Source organism: Tachysurus fulvidraco, chromosome 17 (genome assembly GCF_022655615.1).
Source record: "Tachysurus fulvidraco isolate hzauxx_2018 chromosome 17, HZAU_PFXX_2.0, whole genome shotgun sequence".
Classification (NCBI taxonomy): Eukaryota; Metazoa; Chordata; class Actinopteri; order Siluriformes; family Bagridae; genus Tachysurus; species Tachysurus fulvidraco.
In genome coordinates, this window is record NC_062534.1 from 13,907,093 (window position 1) to 13,933,859 (window position 26,767).

The 26,767-nt window shown below is 37.3% G+C and overlaps 2 protein-coding genes across 3 annotated transcripts; both read left to right on the forward strand.

The window, feature by feature from the left end:
- Window positions 1-9,333: 9,333 nt before the first annotated feature.
- fibpa (fibroblast growth factor (acidic) intracellular binding protein a) lies at window positions 9,334-14,230 on the forward strand. The gene is made up of 11 exons (XM_027135068.2): window positions 9,334-9,651; window positions 9,744-9,855; window positions 10,228-10,426; window positions 10,518-10,644; window positions 10,724-10,824; window positions 11,347-11,480; window positions 11,632-11,740; window positions 11,853-11,916; window positions 12,078-12,164; window positions 12,253-12,350; window positions 13,873-14,230. The coding sequence occupies exons 2-11, from the start codon at window positions 9,771-9,773 to the stop codon at window positions 13,940-13,942; spliced, it is 1,074 nt and encodes a 357-aa protein (XP_026990869.1). The 5' UTR covers window positions 9,334-9,651; window positions 9,744-9,770; the 3' UTR covers window positions 13,943-14,230.
- Window positions 14,231-15,514: 1,284 nt separating this feature from the next.
- efemp2a (EGF containing fibulin extracellular matrix protein 2a) lies at window positions 15,515-24,796 on the forward strand. Of its 2 annotated transcripts, XM_027135069.2 has the most exons (12): window positions 15,515-15,694; window positions 18,800-18,878; window positions 19,388-19,630; window positions 19,758-19,806; window positions 19,926-20,138; window positions 20,721-20,843; window positions 21,253-21,369; window positions 21,973-22,092; window positions 22,220-22,339; window positions 22,468-22,594; window positions 23,131-23,326; window positions 23,887-24,796. In XM_027135069.2, the coding sequence occupies exons 3-12, from the start codon at window positions 19,535-19,537 to the stop codon at window positions 24,046-24,048; spliced, it is 1,323 nt and encodes a 440-aa protein (XP_026990870.1). In that variant the 5' UTR covers window positions 15,515-15,694; window positions 18,800-18,878; window positions 19,388-19,534; the 3' UTR covers window positions 24,049-24,796. The 2 variants fall into 2 exon arrangements, with proteins under 2 accessions (XP_026990870.1, XP_026990872.1); XM_027135071.2 differs by lacking the exon at window positions 18,800-18,878.
- Window positions 24,797-26,767: the final 1,971 nt, after the last annotated feature.

The following is a 26,767-nucleotide window of genomic DNA, read 5'->3' on the forward strand; positions in this document are numbered from 1 at the left end:
TTCTGACTGGCTTGCTGATTGAGAATTGGGAGCTTGAGAAATATTTGTAATTTAAACACATTTTAATTTATAATCATTTGAAATAACGCAAAATATTTTATTAGGTGATATTAATAGCTTATATTGATCCAATATTGCAAACACCTCATGAAAAACATGATTCTCCCAAGAAAAAATATATGTCTCCCATGGAATATATGAAATATGCATGTTATTACTGTTAAAATGATTATTATAGTAGTTTGGTGTGCCATATTGCAACAATGCATATTGGGGCCCATTAAACAGTTTTATTTTTGGATACTGAAGATTTAGTGTATATCAAAAGTGACATCTACACTGTGCAACTATGCATTAAAATAAAAAATAAAAATTAGTAGACAGTGTTAATAACCAAGTGGTTGTAGAGTTTAGGTTGCATTTCTTTTGCTTTTAATGCTTGCACTGAAACTTGAGAGACTAGTATTTTAATTTGAATTAGGAGGTGAATCATAAGTGTTTAAATACACCTTACATTTTGTTTTTAGGGAAGTGGTGGCTCAGGTGGTTAAGGCTCTGGGTCACTGAGAAGAAAGAGGGGGCTTCAAGCCTTAGCACTGCCAAGCTACTGCTGTTGGGCCCTGAGTCTTAACCCTCTGGGGTGCTATATCATAGCTGACCCTGTGCTCTGAGCCCAACTTTCAAAGCTGGGATTGGTGAAGAAAAGAATTTCATTGTTGCTGTAATTTGTATGTGACAAAATAAAGGCTTCTTTTATTTATTATTTATTTAATACTCAACTGAATAAGCCACACATAGCAGAATAGTCTAATAGTTTAAATATAGTCCACAAGACACAATAATAACTGATTGAACCAGTTTAAAAGTTTAAAACTGTGTGTTGTTCCCTGGATGATGAACAACTATTTGTATTTTTGCTATAGATGTTCATAGGTGGGGGGCACGGTGGCTTTGTGGTTAGCATGTTCGCCTCACACATCCAGGGTTGGGGGTTTGATTCCCATCTCCCCCTTGTGTGTGTGGAGTTTGCATGTTCTCCCCGTGCCTCGGGGGTTTCCTCTGGGTACTCCAGTTTCCTTCCCCGGTCCAAAGACATGCATGGTAGGTTGATTGGCATCTCTGGAAAATTGTCCGTAGTGTGTGAGTGTGTGAGTGAATGAGAGAGTGTATGTGCCCTGTGATGGGTTGGCACTCCGTCCAGGGAGTATCCTGCCTTGATGCCCGATGACGCCTGAGATAGGCACAGGCTCCCCATGACCCGAGAAGTTTGGATAAAGTGGTAGGAAATGAATGAATGAATGAAAGTATGAATGTTTATAGGTCCCTTGTTTGTCTTGAGCAGTTAAACTGCCCTCAACCGTTTGTGGATACTGCTGGAATTTGTGAATATCCCACTAAAATGAATAAAGTATCTATCTATCTGTCTATCTGTCTGTTTGTCTGTCTGTCTGTCTGTCTGTCTGTCTGTCTGTCTGTCTGTCACTCTTCTTCAGGTAAGTCTTTTAGGTCATGCACATTCTTTGCTTTTCCACCATCTTCATCTCCATATTTGACCTCTTTCCAACAGAGGCTGTATGATAATGAGATCCATCTTTTCCCATTAAGATCAACCGAGAGACTTGTACACAACTATTACAAAAGGTGTGCCCATTCACAGCTGCTCAAGAAATCAACAAAATACAGTTGAAACCAGATATTTACATACACTTCAGAAAAAAACACAAACTTTTATTTCTTTACTGTCATACATTAAATCAGAGAAAACTTTTTCTGTTTTAAATCAATGAATATTAACATATTTTTTGCATTTGTTAAAGCAATTGGTCAGAATCGAGCGAGGGAGAATTTTTATGTATTTTTATTATCACTTTCATCAAAGTCAGAAGTATACATACACTAGGTTTATTGTGCCTTTAAACAAAAAAAAAACTTCAGATGATTCCATTCTGAGCTTAAGAAGCTTCTGATAGGTTAATTGATTCCATTTGAGTTAATTGGTGGCACACCTGTGGATGCATATAAAGGCACACCTCAAACACAGAGCCTCTTTGATATCATGGGAAAATGAAGAGAAATCCACCAAGACATCAGAAAAAGAATTGTTGACCTCCATAAGTGTGGCTCATCCTTAGGTGCAATTTCCAGATGCCTGAAGGTCCCACATTCATCCATTCAGACAATAATACGCAAGTATACAAAATATGGGAATGTACAACCATCATACTGCTCAGGAAGGAGACGGATTCTGAGTCCCAGAGAGGAACGTTTTTTGGTGCGAAATGTGCGAATCAACCCCAGGACAACAGCAAAAGATCTTGTGAAGATGCTGACTAAAACTGATAAGACAGTGTCATTATCCACAGTAAAAAGAATACTGTACCGCCATGAGCTGAAAGGTTACTCTGGGAGGAGAAAGCCATTACTTCAAAACCACCATAAAAAAGCCAGACTACAGTTTGCAACTGCACATGGGGAAAAAAATTCATTTCTGGAGACATGTCCTGTGGTCTGATAAAACAAAAATTGAACTGTTCGGCCTTAATGATAAACGGTATATTTGGAGGAAAAAGGGCGAAGCATTGAAGTCTCAGAACACCATCCCAACTGTGAAGTATGGGGGTGGTAGTATAATGTTGTGGGGCTGCTTTGCTGCAGAAGGGACTGGTGCACTTTACAAAATAGATGGCATCATGAGAAAAGAAAATTATTCTGGTAAGAGGAGTGAGCCAAAATTCTAGCAAGCTATTGTAGAAAGCTTGTGGAAGGATACCCAAAACGTTTGGCCCAAGTGAAATAGTTTCGGGGCAATTCCACCAAATACTAAGGAAGTGTATGTATACTTCTGACTTTGATGAAAGTGATAATAAAAATACATAAAAATTCTCCCTCGCTCGATTCTGACATTTAACAGATGCAAAAAATATGTTAATATTTATTGATTTAAAACAGAAAAAGTTTACTCTGATTTAATGTATGACAGTAAAGAAATAAAAGTTTTTTTGTTTTTTTTCTGAAGTGTATCTAAATATCTGGTTTCAACTGTACATGTTGTCTGAACAGACCAGTATATGGTGCGCAGAACTGCTGAGAATTTGAGGGTTAGATCAACCACAATCAGTTCTAAGCTTGTTGTTCCTTCACAATTATGTTTCACATGCCTCCTGTGACTCTATGATACCAACACTAACTTCAGCTGGTCATACAGCCATTACTTGTGCCTAGCAGTGATCTCTGATGGGGTATGGATTCTCTGTGCACCCCTTCTGTGAAAAAAACCTTTTTGATATTATGAAGTTAGGGCTTGTGCTATTCTCACTGAAATCTCTGTCTGTGGTATTTGGGGTTAGTCACAGAACGTGCCTAAATGAGACACACCTCTGCTTTATGCAATCTCTGCCTGTGCACAAATCCCACAGAAATACTGAAAGGATTATAACTATGTACTATGCCTGAGGTCTGATTACCACATGAATAACTCAACACTATGCAGTAGGGTGTACACTCATTAACCATTTGAATTAGTTACTTATTCCACTTGAATGCAATTTGTACTGTCTGTCAGCTACTATCTACCCTGTCCATTAATGATAATCCTAATAGACCACCAATCCACAGATGATCACGTATTTGGTGGCGAGCCATATTCCTGACAAGATAGTGTGTGTTACACGGGTATCATCTATGGCACAGCTGTGAGCAATACACATTTTCTCTTTATTATTATACACCTACGTTAGAACAGCACATTTTCTACAAATTATGAGTGTTAATTATACTCTAACTCATTTTCAGTGATCAGTTTCGGATTTAGGACAGGTTAGAAGACTAAGCATTGCTGGTTTTTCTGATACCTTCATACCAATGTCACCCGTATGATAATGCCTCCAGCACTTTAGTGTCACTGCAGTGTTGGGAATTGTCTGCCAAATAAAATTTAGTCAGCAGTGACACAAACATGCTGATCTCTTTCTACTGATTATTCAGCTACAGATTTGCAGACAAACTGCACAGATACAGACCAGACCAGTCCATAATTGTACACATATATACCCATTCAATCTCAGTAACTGCTTTGTGCTGGTCAGAGTCACAGTGAATCTAGAATCTATCCCAGGAATACTGGCAGCATATTTTTTTCAGTCTTTTCAAGTACCCATGGATGTCATATCCTGCAATTCCAATATAAGTGATTTTAAAAGATCTAAAGATGCCAAGAAGAATTATTACTCATGCGGTAAACTGTAATTAACATTTAACACTCATTTACACCCCCCCAGAATTCAAATATGTGTATAATTAAACAGTATTATATAATATTATTATTATATAGTTTTGATTTTTTTTTTAAGTAGGTAGCATTGCTGTTCCGGGATCTCTGGTTCGGGACTGAGCTTAGGTTACTGCCTGTGTGGAGTTTCTGTGCATGTTCATCTGGCATTCTGGTTTCTTCCCACCTTACATAAACATGCCAATAGCTGCATAGATTAGCAACTATTTCTAAATAGACTCTATGTGTGCATGAGTATATGACTGTGGGTATGTATGGTGACCTGCGATGGACTAACATCCCAGCCCAGAGTTTCCAGGATAGGGTCAGATTCCACTACGACCCTCAGCATGATGATGAATGAAGGATATACAGTCATGGGGAAAAGAATATCAGGTACTACAAATGAATTGCACAAGACGAGACACCTCTATAAAGTTTTTTGGCAGTTTGTTATTCTGGATCACTTTGTTGTGTGTGTCTACATCATGCCAAGTAAAAAGGGCATCAACCATGACCTCAGGGAAGCAACTGTTACTTTTCATTAATGTGGGATGAGTTATAAAGCCATTTCCAACAAGAACAACTCATGTCCTTATTGCAAGTGGTTCTAAATGAAACGTAAGTACACATTGGTGTACTTATACAAATTGGTTTGTAATGTTGGTTTATTTATTATTTTGATTTTCTACACAATTGAAATCTGTTGTCTTTTTTTTGTTGTTGACCATGAGGTTATTTGTTTTTTATAGAAGCTGGTAAGGATGAATTATTATTACAATTATTATAAACATGCAATAGACTATACACACATTATACAACGTCACACGACTATATAAACAGATTATACAACGTCACACGATTATATACGCACACAATTGCACATTTTTCTCACAGTTGCAAATTTGTACATACAAATTGCCTATATTTGTATATGTATATTTCAACTGCACATTTCACACCTGTAAATGTGTACATACAATTTCGTCTATACTGTATATGTCATTCTGTTACACTGTGGAGCTTCTGTTACTAAAACAAATTCGTCGCATGTGAAAACATGCCTGGCAATAAAGCTGATTCTGATTCTGTCACATGACTATATACACACATTATGCAACGTTACACGACTATATACACACATTATACAACGTCACACGACTATATACACACATTATACAACGTCACACGACTATATACACACATTATACAACGTCACACGACTATATACAATACACATTATACAACGTCACACGAATATATACACACATTATGCAACGCCACACGAATATATACACACATTATGCAACGTCACACGACTATATACACACATTATACAACGTCACACGACTATATACACACATTATACAACGTCACACGACTATATACACACATTATACAACGTCACACGACTAATGATGTATTAGATAACTCAGTTGACAGATTTCCTCCTAAGATGAGCCTCACTAATAATATTATCTGTACTCTGTGTGATTTTTTTCATATTACAGATGCATGGCGCTATTATCACCCTGATGTAACTGAATATACTTGGAGTAATAATTTGTTGTCTTCTAAATCTAGAACAGATTTTTTTTTTATTTCTCAACAGTTACTGCAATATGTGTCTGATGTCAGTCACCGATATGCTCCATTTTCTAATTAAGCTGATTTTGCAGACTAAACACAGGGAGAGTACTGTACGTGGTTACTGGAAATTGAATAATAATCTGCTAAAAGATAAAAATTTTAATGATCAAATCAAGGGATTAGTTAATGGAATTTTTTCAAATAATGAATTTGAGTCTCATGGTGCTAAATGGGAATATTTTAAATATAAAGCAAGATTAATAGCTATAAATAGATCGAAAACCTTAAAAGTGCTTAATGCTGGTAGAGAAGCGGACTTGCTAATTAAAATAAATACCTTAATCAAAAAAGAGAATCTTTCTGTTACAGAGATTAGTCAGTTAAAAACTTTGCAATTGGAATTAGACAATATATATTTAGAAATAGTTAAGGGTGCCTTTGTTAGATCTAGAGCGAGATGGCTTGAGGAAGGAGAAAAAAATACGAGCTTCTTCTTCTCACTTGAAAAGAGGAATTTTAAAAGGAAAAGCATCTCTGCATTAAAAATTAACAATTCAGTTTCTAAAAACCCTGAAGAAATTGAGGAATTTGTTACTAATTTTTATAGGAACCTGTACTCCCCTGATTTACAGGCAAACCAAAGTATGTTATACCTACAACAGATTAAGAACTATATACCTCAAATAAGTGACGAATTTAAGTTGTCATGTGAGGCTACTGTTTCTTTAAATGAAATGAGAGATGCAATGAAATCAATGAAAAAGGGGAGGTCGCCTGGCTCTGATGGCCTTACTTTAGAATTCTTCATACAGTTTTGGGAGATTTTAGAACAACCTTTCTTCTTAATGCTTCAAGAATGTATAAAAAATGGTACAATGACTCCTACTATGAAACAAGGGGTGATATCTCTCATTCCCAAACCAGATAAAGATGTAACTATAATTGATAACTGGCGCCCTATCACTCTTCTTAATTTTGACTATAAATTAATTGCATCCATATTTGCCAATAGATTAAAACAGCATTTACATTGTGTCATTAATGAGACACAGACTGGATTTATGAAAGGTCGTCATATTAGTTGTAATACTCGACTTGTTCTGGATCTTATTGATTACAGAGATGAAATCAAGTCTGATGCAATTATCTTATTCCTCGATTTTTATAAGGCCTTCGATACTGTAAAGCATCAATTCCTTATAGAATCTTTATGGGCTTTTGGATTTCCTTCTAAACTCATAAATATTGCTCAAATGCTGTACAAAGAAATAGATAGTTGTATAATTTTAAATTCACGTACATCACCAAGGTTTCCTGTCCTTCGCGGAATACGTCAAGGTTGCCCTTTGAGCCCCTTTTTATTTTTATTTGTTGTTGAAACACTATCCATAGATATTTTGCACAATAATAACTTTGCTGGCCTTGATATCTTTAATAGAGAGATTCGAATCTCACAGCTAGCAGATGATACTACTTTATTTTTGAAAGATAAAGAGCAAGTTTCTCCAGTTTTAACTACAATCAATGCCTTCTCTAACGCTTCTGGGCTCAAACTTAATTTATCTAAGTGTGAAATTATTTGCTTGTTTGACACTGTGGAAACTGAAATTGAAAATATACCAATTAAAAATGAAGTGAAATATTTGGGAATTCATATAACAAAACATTTAATTAGTAGACAATCTCTGAATTTTTCTCAACGGTTATTGAAAGCAAAATATATTTTTAATAATTGGCTCCAAAGAGATTTATCAATTTTAGGCAGAGTTTTCTTGTCCAAAACAGAAGGATTATCCAGGTTTGTGTACCCTTCCCTGTCTTTAGCTGTAGATAATCACACCTCCAAAAATATAGATAAGATTTTTCTTGATTTCATTTGGAGCAATAAGTCACACAAGTTGAAGAAATATGTTTTAGCAAACAAAAGGAGTGATGGGGGTCTCGAAATCCTGCATTTTGAAGATACTAACAATACATTTAAAATTAATTGGTTAAAAAGATGTTTGCTTGGGTCAGATTCTTTGTGGTATTTTATTCCTAATAATATATTTGAGAGGGTAGGTGGCCTTTCTTTTTTGATGAATTACTCCACTGGTAAATTGCCTATTAAACTGGCTAGATTTCATCAACAAGCATTGTTAGCCTGGAAACTGGCTTACAACCACAACTTTTCACCCCACAAAACCATCTTATGGAATAATTTGGATATTAAGATTAGAAACAGATCAATCTTTTTTGAGAAATGGTTTAATAGAAACATAATTTTTGTTGCTGATCTATTCAACTCTACTGGTGATTTATTATCTTATGAAAGCTTTATGAACATCCATCATTGTCCTGTTCCATTTAGAGAATTTAACTCTGTTATTAAGGCAATTCCTGATGGATTAATATGTCTAATGAAAGCTTCCCTTACCCATGAGTCATGCACAAAACAACTTTCACAGTTATTTTTGGGAGGTGTCTCGCTTTTAAGTAAAGATTGTAATGATAAATGTATTCGTCAACTTTTTCAATCTCGAAACTCAATTTCTCCAAAAGGAACATTTTTTTGGAGTTCTAAAATAGATAACATTAAATGGAGGAAAACATGGTTATTACCATATAAATACTGTATACCGAATAAAGTGAAAGAAGTGCACTTCAAAATTGTGCATAATATATACCCTTGTAATGCAGCTTTATCTAAATTTTGTGATGTAGCTGATATATGTACCTTTTGTAAAAAAGAAAGTGAAGATGTTTGTCACTTATTCTTCACATGTAATGTTTCTTCACTCTTCTGGAAAGATTTGAGTCTCTATTGTTTCTCTAAACTTAACATGAATGGTGTTTTCTACATTAAGGATATTGTTTGTTTATTGGAAAACCAAAACAAATCTTTAGAATCAACTGTTAACTTTCTTATCCTCGTGGCAAAGTTCTATTTTCACAAACAAAGATTTCTTAAGAAAATACCTACTTTTATAGAGTTCTTATGTGTAGTAGAACATTTAATTAAATCACTGAGAGTAATTGATAACAAAAAATGTATTTCTTTTTTGAAGAGATATGATGAGATCTTTCATGTAACGTGATCAACACGGTCTTTTTTTTTCTTTTTTTTTCTTTCTTCGTACCCTCTTTTCTTTACTTGCTATATTTATGCCTATTTTTTTTCTTTCTATTCTCATACATCTGTTCAATTAATGTTGGATATATTGTTGATACATGTTATGTAATGTACACATAGTTGTCTTTGTTGTTATCATCTTTGAATTTGCAATAAAAAAATAAAAAACAACGTCACACGACTATATACACACATTATACACCATAAACAGGTTTACGTATTTTCAAGCATTAAAAAAAAACTAAAAATAAATAAACTAAAAATATGAGGATTACATGTGGTTGGTAATATGATTGTCACCCCAGCGATTTTTTTTCTGACTGAAACCATCACAGGAGGCAACAAATCATATTTACTGAAGGCGTGTGCTTTTGTATTGACCCGGAAGTGTTGTTTACATCTTTCCCATCAGTTAGCTAAGTGCTAAGTGGTTTGTTTAGTTTTTTGTAAGATGGCCCAATTCGAGCTCCGTTGATGAATTAATTTATACTGTTTGATGGTTTAGTTTGATAGAAGTTAATATGTGTTATCAGTGTTCAGACTTATGCTGTTCGTCCAACGTTTTCTGGAGCCAGTTAGCAAGCAACTGCGGGCTAATGACAGCTACAGGGTAGTGTTTATAGGACTAGCGAGCTACCGCTACATTTCAGTAACAGAAAACAGAACCAAATCACTTTAGCGGGTGAGTTTGTAATTCAAAATATAATCAGTAAGCTCTCATAACACGATCATTTGTATATATGTTTTAGGAATGTAACGTTTCTTGTATGCTAGATCAATACATAGAGTTTTCAAATCAAGATGTCAGTGGAGCTTGACGTATTTGTGGGAAACACGACCATCATGGACAAGGAGGTGTACCAGTTATGGCTGAATGGATATACAGGTAGCTAAATTCACTGGTTAGAGATATTACTGATCATCTGTAGAGCTGGGGAGAGCTCTTAAGATTGATACCTGTCTCTCAATAAATACCTTCAACCTCTACAAGCTTCTGTCAGTAACTTGTATTAAACATTATGCTTTAAGGAAGAATATGTTTTGTCTACAAGCTGTTGAGTCCTTATTACAGCATAAAATAGATCGTGTATCAGGAATATTATGGATTTGGTACAGTTCCTGATACCAGCTCTCTCTATCAGAGTGTATTGGTAATTTCAGAGGTTGCAAATAGTGTCAGTTGATCATTAGTTTATTTCTTGATGATCCATAAATCTAAGAGAATTTGGTATGAGCAGAATATGTTGTCTCTGTGTAGTGACTGATGCAGTGAAGGTGAGGATAGAAGGAGGTGTGATGGAGGAATGTGAAGCCAGTCCTGACGTCTTACTGAGCGACACCATGGACCAGTTCCGAACATTCCAGATGTGTGAAAGACTTCTGCATAATCCTGCAAAATTAGCTAACCAGCTTCTCTTCCAGATACCACCAGATCGACAAGCCATGCTGATTGAAAGGTGTGAAGTATTCAGTGTCTAATAGGACAGATCATCTGTTTAATCCATTCCATTCAATTCCTGACAGTTCTTGTATTTGATGATCGAGCAGATATTATGCATTTGATGATACCTTTGCTCGTGAGGTTCTTGGAAAGAAACTCTCTAAAGGGACAAAAAAAGACCTTGATGATGTTAGTGCAAAAACTGGCATTACGCTGAAAAGCTGCAGGCGACAGGTGGGTAGAACAGTAAAGCAGCTTGTGAATAAAGTTGGATAAATGTTTGGTGGTACAGAATGCATTGTTTGTCTCATAGTTTGACAACTTTAAGCGAGTGTTCAAAGTGGTGGAAGAACTCAAAGGCCCCCTGGTGGAAAACATAAGGCAGCACTTTCTCCTTCCTGACCAGCTGGCGAGGTGAGAGAGAAGTACAGTTGCTAATGGCTGAAAGGATTATCTGCCTTTAATCATCTGCTCCTGTGACTCTGACCATTTGCTGCAGTTTTATCTTCATTCATGTTTATCAGTGACTGTCTAACTTTAAGTTAAATGTGACTTGTATGCTGCACATACCCTGTGTCAACTCGTTGATGGTACAGCTATTACTATTAATATTGCAGTAGTAACACTTACATAGTACTACAGTTATGCAATCATATGGGTGTTTTTTAAAATAAAAAAACAACAACATGTCAAACCTACTTTTAAAGGTACTTTACATGAACAGTCTGAGCTATACCATAACACGAAACAGTAAAACAGGAAAAAACTAGTTAAAACAGGCATTGTTGAAATGTTTTAGGATTTCTATTATGGGTGCATTTATAGCTACAATAATGCATTAAACAAATTCAATTATACGCTGACAGGGCTGCTGTTTCTGCCCTTTCATTTCTCTCCCATATTTTCTCTCGACACTGCTGCCAATGCTTTTTATAGGGATTATGCGGCCATCGTGTTCTTTGCCAATAATCGTTTTGAAACGGGGAAGAAGAAGCTTCAGTATCTCACTTTTCAAGACTTTGCCTTTTGTGCTGGGCAGCTCATCAACAATTGGACAGTTGGAGCTGTCGGTAAGAGAATTCCTTGTTTTTTTTTTAAAAAACAATAATCAGCCATTCTAAATACATTTTTGGATTTTTTTTAAGTTTCACCTTGTGCTGATTAATTGTTCAGAGCCATAAAACTATTACTGTTGCTGTAACCTTTCTCTTCTGCTCTAAGACAACATGGTGGAGGACATGGATGTGGATCTAGACAAAGAGTTCCTTCAAGACCTTAAAGAACTCAAAATGTTAATCACAGACAAGGATCTTTTGGATCAGCACAAAAGGTATTGGATTGCAACCTGGCATGCAATGTGGACATGGATGAAGATTAATGGAATGAATGTGTAAATGCCAGCATCTTGCATTATAATGAAGGCAATTTTTTTGTTTCCTTAGTCTAGTATGTGTAGCTCTACGAGGAAAGACTAAAGTCTTCAATGAGATGGAAGCCAGTTTTAAGGTTTGATTCATTTTCTCCTGTACTGCATTTTACTGCGTTACTGTACATGGTTAAACAGTATATCAATGACTTCTTAGGATAACCTTTGTAGTTTTCCGTTATATTTGAAGCATAAAGATGGGTTCTTTATGGGTTTTTATTTGTCAAATATGTCTCTGTAGAACCTCTCCAGAGGCCTTGTGAACATTGCTGCCAAATTAACAAACACAAAAGATGTTCGTGATTTCTTCATTGATCTGGTAGAAAAGGTAATACCTATATATTTTGGCAAAAAGTCCTTGGAATGTAAAGTACTCTTGTATCTGACTTGAAATCTTGCATATGTTCATTTTATAGTTTATCGAGCCGTGTCGATCAGAAAAATGGACATCTACAGACGTCAACCTCTACCTCACCCACTACACAAACTCGGCACACATACTAGACAGTTTCAAGTAAGTGCAGCAGAACATGTGTGAGTGACATTTCTTCTCATGCAAAGGTATAATTGTTTTGTAAAGCAGATCATTTTACACACTGGAGGAAAATAAACTACAATGAAAATAGAAAGGGGTTGTTACAAACCTGATTCGAGTAAAGTCCTAGTGTGGCTCCAAATTGTTTTTGTGAGCTTGAATTATTAAATGTAGTTGTTCCCTTTGAATAACAAAAAGCATGTCCTTTAAGCATCTCTTAAACAAGGGTCTTGAGAAGATTTCCAGTTAAAGCGTATTAACTCTTTGGCTGCAGTCATTGCCACTTCTGCTGATATTCAAAAATCACCAGATTGTGATCAGGTTTAATGTTGAATGCTTTCAGTGTTAGGACCAAACCAAAATGTGTGCCAATGTCCCACCTGTCAGCTTGCATCTATCACATTGCGATGATATGGAGGTATATTTTGTTTAATCTAATTTTTGGGTAACGATGCAGTGGTATAAATTAATAAAGTGAATAAGCATATACATAGAATTTATGGAACATAAACATAACTTTAGTCTTGACAGGCTCTCATCCCAGATCTCATCGGACACATTCAAATATCCCCTAACATGTGATCTCTGTAAAACAAGAATGAAACATATATTAATAGACAGTTATGCTTTTACCGACACTAGACAACGCTTTTACACAAAAAAAAAAACATATTTCTGAGTCTTCCAAAATGTCTCACCAATGAAAATTCTGTTCTGATTAAGTATTAAAGTGAATGACCTCATACAGATGAAATAATATAAAATAGTATTATTGTAATACTACTGTATAATAACTACTAAATGGTAAATTAGTGCTAGTAGATATGAGGGTGCGAGGAGTGATAAGAACATTCATTGAGACATAAATCGGATAAACATTTGGAATGGTAAAACCGTGAATTTTTCACTGTGCAGTTTTAGAAGAAGGAAATTAAATGGTCCAAGTTTTTTTTGAGAACTTTTGCTAATAAGTATGGTTTTCTCTTTCTCCCAGTCAGACTTGATTGTAGTTTTGTCTGACAAGTGGCATTTTTCTTGATGAGTTATTTCCTTCATCATTAATCTATATACTACTCTATGCTATACTATGTACTAGGATGAAAACCTAAATCTTTTTTTTATACATAAACGAGACATTTAAGGCAAAAGTGTGGTGTATGTAGAATTGTGCACAGGACTATACAGTGTTCTTCCAGTGGAGGTCACTGTGTCTCACATTGATTTGAAGTGAATGCAGTTACCTTCTTTCAGGTCTAGTGATTTATACACTCTGACCACTGTAGAGTGTTTGTTTGTGCTTACACAACACCTACCAGTATACTAAGCGATGACAAATTCACCCCAAACCATGTAAATTAGGGACTTCTTATATAAAAGTTATTGTGTGGTTTCTGCAGCTACAAATACATAAATAAGACAACCACTATTTGGTTTTACTATAATGTAGCTTCTCTGTGAAATGTTTCATGCTGCTCTGTCTCTCTCTTTTTCTTGTTCCCAGGCACCAGACAGTCTGGACTAGGTATATGGGAGTTATTAAAAGCTGCATCCTCAGAATGTATCACGAATGAAGAATAACAGTTCTTTGTTGTTTCTTACTCTCCTCTTCCCCCTTAATCAAAACTGCTTTGGACTCATCCCAACCTAGCTCTCAGTTCTGACCCTGTCTTTCCTTAAATCCCAGTGTTCATCATTTTCCTCCTCTAATCCTTACCCAAATATCTCCAACAGCTGGCCATCTTCTGGACTCCCTTCTCCCTCTTCGCTTTATCCTGTCTTTATTCTTATTTCTTCAACCATTGGCCACTGTCGATCCCGGGATGACTTGTAAATAAACAGATTATTCTATGGGTCCTCTGTATGCTGTGTCCTCATTGACTTTACTATGTATGGCCCCAGTATTACTGTTTAAATGGTCCTCACTGCTAACATGTTTGTTAGATTTAGACATTGTTAGATTTTTCTAAAATCCTACACAATCACACTGGGCAAGAAGATTGAGCCCTAAACCATGTGGTTTGTCATCTAACCAATAAGTGTGAGATTTTGAAGCCTGATGTGTGAGATGGGTGTCATTGTGGCCTGGTGAGAGCGTGGGCTACGCAGGGGGGAACAATTTGTCAAGCTTTTGGGTGTGTGTGTGTGTGTTTACACATTGTGTGTGGGGGTTCACTCTTGTCACAGACCTCAATTAATTCCAATAAATGAATATTTCTGCTTTATCAAAATGATTAAAAGCTGTTCTTTAAAATACATATTTTATAAATATAAAAATGTTTAAATGTGTTAGTAAATCCATTCTGTAATGAAATGACTTTAGAGGAATTGTGTTACTATGCTTAAAGACAGGCCTAAGAAAATGAGAGCAACCTGTCTGCCTAGAATAGTATTAATGTAAAGTAAAGGTGTAATCCGTGTCAATTTAAACTTCATAATATTTAAATATTCCTTTCTTCATATTACCAGTAAGGATCTCCATTTTAAATATTTGGACAGAACAAAAAAAAAGGATGTTTTCAAGCAGACGTGTGGGCAGACATGAAAATTCTGCCTTGTTGCCTCTCTCTCTCTCTCTCTCTCTCTCTCTCTCTCTCTCTCTCACTCTGTCTCTCTCTCTCTCTCTCTCTCTCTCTCTCTCTCTCTCTCTCTCTCTCTCTCTCTCTCTCTCTCTCTCTCTCTCTCTCTCTCTCTCTCTCTCTCTCTCTCTCTCTCTCTCTCTCTCTCTCCTTCCCTTGCTAATTTTTGACCACATTCCACCAGCCTCTCTCCCATGCTATAAATATCTGGAGTATGAAAGGGAGCGAGTGAGCAGAGAAGTGAAAAAGATGGGTGAGATGAAGGTTGACTTTAGGTGGGAGGGGGGAAAATGGAGAGAAAGTTGCAAGCTGTGGGGGGTAAGTTTAAATGAAACCAGGTGCGTTACAGCCCTAATGTGCATGTGTGCAACTGTGTGAATCTATGCACTGTTGTTTTCCCGGCAAATCGGACAGATTTGGAATTTTGGAATTTGGGCTGCAGACCAGGAATTTTCATCCTGGGGGGTGAGGTGGGGTGTCTTGGGGCGGAGGATGGCTACACAGGGGGGCCTAGAGGGGGGGTCAGAAGGGGCTGTCCCACTTTTTTTTTTTTTGTGAACATGCTCACACTCCAGCTGTCTGTCTCCACACTCCCTCACTTCTCCACTGAAGAGGCAGAACAAGGCAGTAGAAGAAGACGAAGGGCCTGAGAGGAGCAACAGAGAGTAAAATAGGCCGGAAGAGAAGAGGAAGTAGAGGAAAAGCCAGGGACATACTCTAAAAGCGGAATCAAATAAAAAGTGACCTGTAAGTAAGCATGTGTTCTATTTTTTTTATATGAAGTATGTATGTAAAGTGAATAAAAATGATGCTGTTTCATTCTGAATAGATGGTTATTGGATAAATTGATATCAATGCAGATGCACAAAATGCTGATGTGGTCATCAAAATGAAGTGAAAGCCATGAGGAGAAGATATCATGCAGACAATGAGACAGGAAGAGAATGTATGAGTGTGTGTAAGACAGAGGGTGTGTAAGACAAAGGGTGTTTTTAATCATTCCTAGGCTCTTCAAAAGACCTTTTTACGTCATACTTGCTCTTTTGATGATCAGACTTCAGTGCCACATGCTACTTTTTTCAGCCACAAACCATTAAGCAGCACAGACTATAATCACCATTCAACGTCATGTAATGCCATATATATATATATATAGAGAGAGTCCCCTGCGATGCACCAGACAGTAGTGATTATTCCTTTGGTGTCTATTACCCAACCATCAGCATTTTGTTACACATCATGCGTCACGTACGTAGTATTGCGTAAAACTTTCCCAACTATTTTCCAGCTACTATTTCACAACTAGTCTAAATGTCACTTCTTGTTTGATCTCCATTTAAACAAGTGGGGTGCAATGGCTTTAGATTTAAGAGTGGATATAATACATGAGGACAACTTGTGTGTGTGTGTGTGTGTGTGTGTGTGTGTGTGTGTGTGTGTGTGTGTGTGTGTGTGTGTGTATGTGTGTGTGTGTGTGTGTGTGTGTGTGCTTCTTTCAGTGCAATTTTATTCTCATTGTATTAAATAGACAACTCCTGGGTTCCCTGAAGTTTTTGGCATACAAACAATCCCCAAAGTACTTAGTAGTGTGAACATTTGTGCCTACAAAAACATTTTGGCCCCCTGAAGAAACACAGGTGCCATAACAAGAAGAGAAAACACACACACAATTAAATGCCCACATGACGTCACAGCTGAGAACAGTAGCCTACTATACTAACACAAGCTACTTCTATACTGCAGCATTATGACCTTTATTTATGTATTTTTAGTAATTACTGACATTTGCCTGCATTATTTTATATGGCTTAGTGCTGACTCGAGCATTTATTCAAATGAAGAGAAGCATGTTGTGCCTTGTGGCTCAGTGTCACTAAAGACACTGCAAAGGTTTGTGCTCTGCATCTTCACTTATAAAGAAACAAAACTGCCCTTGTGTTTCACTTCTAAACTAATGGAATATGTTTGTGCATTATTGTGTAATGTAACACATTCAAAATATTACCTGAGAACAAAATAACATGACTTCTTGGTCAGAGTCATATATTTATATTAAAAATCATGGCAGACTGTACACATGTTGCTAAGTGCAAACACACTACTGTGATTTACAGTGATCAGTGGTGGAGCCATGTCCAGCAAATCCACACTGAGGTTGTTTTAAGCAACATGACAGAATATCAGCTTCTTGGGCAGCTGAGTAGAACAGAACAGAGCACAAACACTTCACTGGACAGAATGATGTCTGTATGCAAAATATAGAGAAATGTCAGAAGAAATCCTTTGTCTTTATACATATAGTGTTCTGCAAATGTATACCAGAAAAATCCATCAGACTTAGACCTTAGTACAGGTGTTGTACAGGTGTTCGCTATTATGTACTCCGATATATAATTCACAAGTATGAATGAAATAAAGAAAAAATACTTTAAAATATTTTCAACAAGATCATAATGTATAAAATACCCAGGAAAGGGCCACACCAGGTAAGTCTACTTGCTCTCTGTGGTGAACTTCAAGGGGCTTTCCTGAGGATGTGAGACTCTGGGAATTCTCTGCCACAGTCCGGATGACCCGAGTGTAGAGCTGTGCCCACATCCTCAGTAGCGGCGTTCCATAAAACCAATGGACACTTGGCGCGCCACAGTAGTCTAAATTGCTCTTACCACCAAACATACTCTGACCAGTGTCCAACTACACAGTTCTGCCCTGCCCTTGGGGTTGCTACCATAGCAGATTCTGTGCTTTCTCAAACTATATGCTTGTTGTAGAGGCTGTGTGTGTGTGTGTGTGTGTGTGTGTGTGTGTGTGTGTGTGTGTGTGTGTGTGTGTGTGTGTGTGTGTGTGTGAGAGAGAGAGAGAGAGAGAGTCTGTTCTTTTTTGATTCCCAGGGTTCAATGAATTTCATGAGCAGTGTTTATTTTTGAATATATTCTGAATGTACATTTGTTTCTATTTATTTAATTCTGTAGTTATTTTCTGTATCTAAATGGCTACATGAGAGAGAGAGAGAGAGAGAGAGAGAGAGAGAGAGAGAGAGAGAGAGAGAGAGAGAGAGATCGAGCAAATGCATACCTAGTTATGTGAAAAGCTGGCAACTGGTGGGAACAGCCACTTAAACATATAGATTAGTGGAAAATTATGATTCTTATAAAACCATCAAAAAGCTAAAACTTTCTATGACTCCAAAGGGATTTATGTCTGGTTGCCTTGGTAGCTCATAAACGTGTCCATCTACCTCACCACATACAGGTGTGCGTTAGAAGGAATGTTTGGTTTTTGGAACATTGTATTAACATGGGCTGTGCTTAAACTGTGTGCAAATATGCGGAGAGCTTTTATTGTAGGCACATTGCAATCACGACTTATGAAATCACAAGCAACAGCAGGCTGTCAGAGGAACAGAGTAAAAGGTAATTCGATCACAAATCAAACTTGCTGGTCCATTCATTGTTTAACAGGATTTGTTCGTGTTTGATTTTTCCTTGTGTGTACTGTAAGTCAGGACGAACAAAATCATGTGGTTTGGGTCAAAGCAAAGCAATCTCATTTGGAGGCTGATGTAACAAAATCAGAATGCATGTTTTCGTATATGCAAGGCCTTCGGAACTGTGACCACGAGTTCTGACAAAGACATTCATGCTCTGGAGTCCAGACAACGTCTGCTTTCTTTGCATGTGTATCTGCAGGTTTGTGTGAGTGTTTTAATGCATCAGGAAGACAGTGGTTATGATCTTTCCCCATGCTATTTTCTCTCTGGCACAAACCATCTCACTGCACTGCACTACATAGCCCAGAGACAGAAATGTTTTATAAGTACTGCATTTGGCTGCTTTTCTATTTATTCTCCAGGCAAGAGACCTGAAATACAGGACTTATTCAAGCTGACAGATTTACTTAGAAATCTCTGGCCTCTCTCCTACCAAGAAAAGTAAGTGAAGTTTAAAACCCTAAATGAGCTCTTTCAGTACTCTTATAATTCGATATCATGTTCTAGCTAAAAATGTCTGAGAGCATGAAAGGCAATCTGTTAGACTTACAGTCTGGTTAAATGTTAATAAGTGTGCATATGTACAGAAGTAAAAGATGCTGATGCCATGCAATTGTAAAATCGGTGTCAATAATTGTGCGCAATTCCAGTTCAGCCACGAGAGGGAGCCACCAGGTTGCTACATACGCGGTGACCATGTGAAGAAGGCCAATTTAGATGTTAATGGTTCTTTAAAGTACATATGAAATCTGTGGCAACAATTAAACAAGGCAATCCTGGAGACACAACTTGGAGACAATTTAAATGGAGTCACAAATTAAAAGAAAATCACCTGCTGCAAATAAATCTTTGACGAATAAACATAAAGGAAAAAACTAAATGTCAGAATTTTCAAACATTAAGATACTTATTTGATTATCTTGCGTTCTCTGTTTCTCTGTGTCCTCCAGATTCTGCTATCTGATTCTGAACTTTTGTTGTTCTCATCCTTACCCAAGACCCTGTAGGGTGTGCCAGCTTGTGTCTGTGTACTTGTACGCTACTTGTACGTTTTCTCAGAGCTTCAAAGAGGCAGGTGAAAGTGTCTCTGTGTGAAGATGTGGCCCGCGTGTGCTTCATTTTTGTGTGTGTGCTTTTCTGTGCTCCTCCACCAAGCTATTTCACAGCCACCCACAGAAAGTGACACCTACACGGTAAGGAGGGAGGGAACTGCTTCCCACTCTTCTGTTCTCTGTTTATTTGATAAGCATACAGTATGTCTTCAAACATAATTTGTAAGAATTTGCGTTTATGAGTCTTATTTATTTGCTGAAACTTCAGGAGTGCACAGATGGCTATCACTGGGATCCACAAACTCAACACTGCAAAGGTAAATCACCTTAATGCATCTGGATGATACATCTTTACTTGAACTGTTTTGACATGGAAAAAAACAGACTTCTGTTATTAATGTGATGGTCCAACACTCTGATTCCTTTTCCTTCTCAGACATAAATGAATGTGAAACTATCCCTGAGGCATGTAAGGGTGAGATGAAGTGCTTCAATCATTATGGCGGCTACTTGTGTCTCCCGCGCTCTGCCTCAGTAATCCCTGCCCCTGACCCACCCAACCAAATCCCTGCTGGTGTGGGCAACACCTCAAGTGAGCCCTACAACCCCTGTCCCAGTGGCTATGAAGCAGATGGAGACAGCTGCGTGGGTGAGTATGTTTGGAAATGTGTGTGTTTTGGGAAGGGGGACTGCAATGTGGGTGTTAGTGAACAGGTGGTAGAAGTGAGTGTGAGTGTGTGTATTGTGAAGGCTCTGTTTTTTTTTTTTTAATTGCATGCTGATGTCGTTTACATGGGACGGATAAAAGAAAAGAAATTACACATAAAGTTAGGGTTGTATTTGTGTAGGATTCTGTTTATTGTGGATTATGGGTTCTAGGAAAATTTAGCTAGTAATTTAGAAACAGGTGGTATGTAAGAAAGAGGTTGTCTGGGAGTTTCGCAAAACTTGGAAGGGGGTAGTCTGCAGGAGGTAGAAGGGATTTGGAGGGCTAAGCTATTTCCCAGCTGCTATTAGCAGTTAAACCCTCATTACTGCACCCCACAGTTGGATTACTCAGCACTCAGCAAAAAGTCACACAGTTAACATTTCTTTATTCCTTCAAGCTGTTAGTCATAAATCAGTATGGCCTCTCCGCTGCAGTGAGAAAATACCAGGGCAGCAGCAAATATGTAAGAAACAAAAATGAACTCGAATGTGGCTCATATAACCTGTTCTGATGCTCTCACAGATGTGGATGAGTGTGAACGGGATGAACATGACTGCCAGCCCAGTCAGGAGTGCATCAATACAGAGGGCTCATTTACTTGCCAGTGCCCGAATGGATACCGCAAAGTTGGAACGGAGTGCATTGGTAAAAAGTAGCAACATGTTTAAAGAGGCAAAAACAGAATTGCCATATTGCCAGTTCATAATGAAGGGACTTGTATACTCATGCCATAGAGGGTCATATTGCAGTAAGAGCATGCATTTTATATATATATATATAAAATATAAGTAATATATATCTTCAAAATATGAGTAAATATGAGGCAATCTTAAGGAGTAACAAGCTGAGAAGCTCATTTGTGATTTTCAGCCAGTGTATGTTTTTATTTTTTATAATGTTTTTCCCCGCAACTTTACTTTGGTAAAGCGGTGTCATTAGGATACGAAGACATGACCTGAACTGAGCGTGATTGTGTTGATGAAGGCCTTAATGAAGAATAACAGACTGAGATGAATGTGTAGTTCACCTCAATTTCCCCCTTCACTTTTGTCAGACATTGATGAGTGTCGGTACCGGTACTGCCAGCACCGCTGTGTTAACGTGCCCGGCTCTTTCTCCTGCCAGTGCGAGCCTGGCTTCCAGCTGGCAGGCAACAATCGCTCCTGCATTGGTGAGAGTGCCCACACACTGCCACCCCCACACATAGCCAACAATGCTGTGCCCTGAGTCATAGTCCATCCTCCACACACACTCAAACAGTGCACACACAGTAATTTGGAAAACCAGGCCCACATGCTGTTGTACAATATCATCCTACACCTTCAGCTCCTCTGAATAGGTGCCAAAGTCAAAACAAACTGCCACAACACCTCAAATAAGGTGAATAAGTGACACTGTGGCGACATAAGGGAGCAATTACTGTGGTATTGCAAAACACGGGCAGATCTTACGAAAGATTTTGGTTTACTGAAAAAATAAACCTGCCATTACTCTGTCCGATCCTTTGTATACCCTCACACAAATCATTGTGAATTTAAATACAAACACTATTTAAAAATGTAACATTTATATACGTGTGGCGTGTAGCCTACATGAGACACATTAAATTATTTTTTATGTTGCTGATGTCAAAATAAATGAACAAAAAAACAAAAAAAAATGTTCAAACATTGGCAAGTTTCTGAATGCACAATGACTGAGCTTTTTCCATGAAACGTGCTCTTTAAAGCGTACATGTAATTTGTGTTTGCTGTGTCATGATTTGTGGTCTCAGACGTGGATGAGTGCAGCATGGGCGCCCCCTGTAGTCAGAGGTGTTATAACACCTATGGCACTTTCACTTGCCGTTGTGAGCAAGGTTACGAGCTAGGGCCAGATGGATTCACATGCAAAGGTGAGGCATACACCAGTGCAGCAAATACACAGATCATCTGTGTAACATAAACAGCATATTAATGACTACTTTACATTTTCCTACTTTTTAAACCCAACTCCCAATGTCTTCTTTATTTTTTATACAGACATAGATGAGTGTAGTTTCTCTAGTTACCTTTGTCAGCACCAGTGTGTAAATGAGCCTGGGAAATTCTCATGTGTCTGCCCAGAAGGCTACCAGCTCCTCGGGACTCGTCTCTGCCAAGGTGGGCATCAGTCTCTCAATATCAACTGCATGCTCTGAGCTCATTCAGCCTTTCATTATTTTCTCATTTGACTATTAGAATCATGTTACCTGATAACATCTTTGATTTGTATGTGTGTCTTTATGTAGATATAAATGAGTGTGAGACAGGTGCGCACCAGTGTACTGATAGCCAGACATGTGTGAACACTCATGGCGGTCATCACTGCTTTGACACGAACCGCTGTCAGGAGCCCTACGTTCAAGTATCAAACAAGTGAGTGAAATGGTTTTAACTGATCTGTGTACTCACTTATTTCCTCTTTCATTAAAATAGAAACTAAAATTTTCAAAAATAAAAAGTTTTGATTTCATTTTTATGTTTCTGAAATCGCACTGTGAGTTTTATCCATATCTGTGGATTGCCTTAAAGCATAATTCAATATATTCTACTTCCTTTTAAATGCCTGACATTAATAATTAATGGTGTAGAAGTTTTATGTTCTGAAGAAATATCTGGAGGTCAATGGAGAGCATCCAGATTTATACATTTGTGTGACCTGTGGAGAATACTCAGGTGGAATTTGATACTCTTAAGGCCTAGGTTTCTCTTCTGATGAAAAGAATAATACAATATCTATTGGTTTACATCTGGACAAATGAAAGTGTGAAAAACGACTGTTTAGTAGCTCCTAGAGTTCCTCCAGCTCCACATTTCATCCTAATTTGAAAAGAAGAAAAAATGTTGCTCCTTTTAAATCATGTATCTGCTATTTACAGTGTTGTTGTTATACTGTAACTCTGTTTCTCTAGTCGCTGTGTGTGTCCTGTCTCTAAAACTGGCTGTGGAGACTTGCCCTTCTCCATTGTGTACCGTTATATGACCATCACTTCAGAACGGTCAGTACCTTCTGACATCTTCCAGATCCAGGCTACAAGCGTCTTTCCTGGAGCTTACAACACCTTCCGTATCCGCTCGGGAGATGACAATGGAGACTTTTATATCAGGGTGAGATGCAATTTATACACGTATATTGATTTAAAACCCCCTGGGGCTACTTCTCTGAAACAATCTTGGACTTTGAATTGGATTGTGTCTAGCAATCTGTCTATTTCTGGGATTGAAACTGTTGAAGCTAAAATGTGAGAAGTTAATGTTTGAGAGCAGGGCCTGGGTAGGAAGGGAAGGAGGCAGGGAAGAAGGGGGAGTGAGAAGGGGCACTGATGTTAACAGTGGAAAACTGCCAAAGTTTGAGGACAATGCAGTTCTATTTTAGTGCCAGATTTTCTGTTTATAGCTTTTAATAGCTGAAGGAGCAGGGGGACTCTGCACTGTGCTATTACTCAACCCTTTTATTTAGATTTCTGCAGACATAAATGTGCAGAGAAAACTGTAGAAGCATATATATATATATGTGTCATATATAATCATCTTTCTTCATCCATCTGTTTCATTAATGATTATTCATTATCTTGTGCAGCTTTCACTTTCACAGTATTTGTGATATGATCACTATATGTCTTTCCCAATAATGCAGACTTCTGAATATGTGTTGTCTTCCCCTTTAGCAAATCAACAACATTAGTGCTATGCTGGTGCTAGCCCGTTCTGTGACTGGACCCAAAGAGTATGTTCTGGACTTGGAGATGGTTTCAGTCAACCCCCTTATGAGCTACCAGACTAGTTCAGCTCTTCGCTTATCAGTCTATGTGGGACCTCATCCTTTCTAAATTCAAGTTACATTTAGAGCAGGGAGGGGGAGAAGGGCTAGCAAATAAAAAGAGGTAGATATGTGAAGTACGAACAACATATCCATTGAGGATGAAGAGGGATTGAGTTGGCGTAATTAGCAGAAAATCTCCCCGTGTTTGCAGGAAGAGCAATGCCAAACTATCTCATAAGAAATCAAAAGAAACTATACAACTACTACTTCACAAGTAAAGCTGGTCTTACAGACAAGTAATATAAATGCATACACAGCCATACCACACATGGCTTTACTATATTGTGTATGAATAACAAATAAAAAAGGAGCTGCACTACAGTTTCAAAATCTGCTGTACAAGCATATCTTTTACTTTTGCCCTTTCTCATACCTCTCTTGTCATTCTTTCCTTTTTTTTTTTACTTGAGATTGTGTTTTCTTTCTATTTTTGCTTCCTAGCACAACTTCATTCCACTGATTAGCTTTTGCCACAGCCTTTGCTGATGGCCTGTGCATCTTCCCTCTCTTTTTTCAGATATATGTAGCAGCTTTAGTGTACAAATAATATATGCAGCTCTGCAAACTTCTTTTCTATGCATTGTGTGCCATTACCGTTCTTTAGTAACCACTCAGTCCTACATCTACATGTCTATATCTTCTTCCACCCCCAAAGTGATCATTAATATTCACATTATTTGTGTAGTTGTCATACCATGCTGTCAGTGTTGTACTTTTGTTGGACTTATTACTGTAATAAATATGATAATACCATATCATTCTGGCTGTAGATCCCTATGTTGAAATGATTTGTATTATGGTCTGTGTTTTACCCTCATTTTGTGTTTTCATGGTTCACTATGCCATTGGGTTTTATGTTTCTTAGTTTGTTGAATCTCACTGGTATAGCTACTGTATGACCTTTTATAGATTTAACCCTTTTCACTGATTGTTTTCTATTTCTTTATAAACAGAACATGACAAAATTATATTTAAATACACTGATCTACCTGGTGAAGAGAATCACTTTTTCCAACCTATTGTAAATAACTGTTAAGGATGAAGAAGCTTGCAATGTGGCAACTCTGTTAATAGTATTTGGTTTTAGGAGGGATCCCACTTGGTTAGGAGGAGCATTTACTGCTTGGCAACGGGCATCTGAGTTAATTACGGAGATGTAATGAGTCCAGATCACAGTAGGCTCACTGCAAAGTCCTATTAAAAAAGGTTAAATCTAGGGCTCTAAAGTTATTCTAAATAATGCAAATCTTTAGTTAATTCCTTTAAAGTTCCTCTAAACAACTTTAGAAAGTTAGGACCTTTACTTCTATAAAACTGAAAACCCTTGTTTTTCCCCCAATTGGTTGCATATTAGCTATTTTTTTACCTGTATTTATTATTTACATGTATCATGATCATTCAAATCAATAAATATTTACCAAGATTTCTGAATGTTTTACCTGGTAAAACTAAATTCAAGAATAAGTGAAAAGAAAGATTACAGTATATTAACCTTTATAATTTTGTCTTATACAGGTGCAAGGAAACTACTCAGACTTTACACAGTGAGGTTGGCAGCAAGATAACCATCATTTGTATGCATGAAGAAGTGGCAATGAAAGACAGACAATTTACTTTTATCAGTCATATATAATTTGTCAAGATGTCTCCAGCGCTTCTCATTCAGCATAGTCGATTTTTCTTTTTCTTCCAAAGATTGAGGTGAATTGAGGTTTGAGATTTTGATAACTGCTAAGCTACAGTGCATAGTTTGTTTGTTAAGAATCATTATTTAGTCAGAGGAGAAAAAAAATGTCTGTACTATGATGTTTTAGAGGTGCTGGGTCATTCTGCACTCATGCTCAAATACAGCATATCATACCTTGACATGAGGCATGAAACAGTCAAAGAGTAAGAAGCAATTAATAAGAAGAAAAAGGATTAAGAAACGGTGAAGTTTTTGCTTAGTTATGAATGATAGTCATCTGATTTATCCTGTTATAATTTAAAACATATGAAAGTTATACTTTCCATTGTTCAAAAGATATGCGCTGAAGAGCCATAATTGACATTTTTACATCCTGTTGGATCTCTCCTGAATATCCATGACTGTGTTGACAAGGATTACTATAACTTTTTCTGACAATATCATTAATTACTTGATATATCAAATGCATATTATACCACAGTTTAACCTTTACATTTTACGTTGTGCACAGAAACCTTTTCTTTACCACAATGGGCCACTATTCCACACACTAACTACCATAATTAAGGCATTCAGTTTCATTTTCACGTTCTCTTTGGTGAAATGTCTGCTTCTCCTTCACGTCTATTTCATGACTGCACATGCCCTGAAGTATCGTTCATCCTGGCACTTGCATAACAGTTTGTTCTCAAAAAAATTATGCTTTGAAAACTATGATCCATTAAAAAAACTTCAGGCTCTCTTTCTTACTTGCCACTCCAAAAAAATGTCCATTCCTACTAACCTTAATACTGCAGTGAGAACAAAGAATGATTATTTTTTAGAAATGTGAATTAGCTAAGATGGTCATAGATGATTTCATGCCCAGTATTAGCACTGCTACGACTACTAAAGAGACTAAGCTTTTTAAAGAGTTCCCCCTCATCTTCTATAGATGGGACAAAAACACCAAAATACCAAAAACATGCTTGTCAGGAGTGAATTATTTGTTTTATCCTAATAGAATCTGTGGTAGTTTTGTATGCAACATTCACAATGT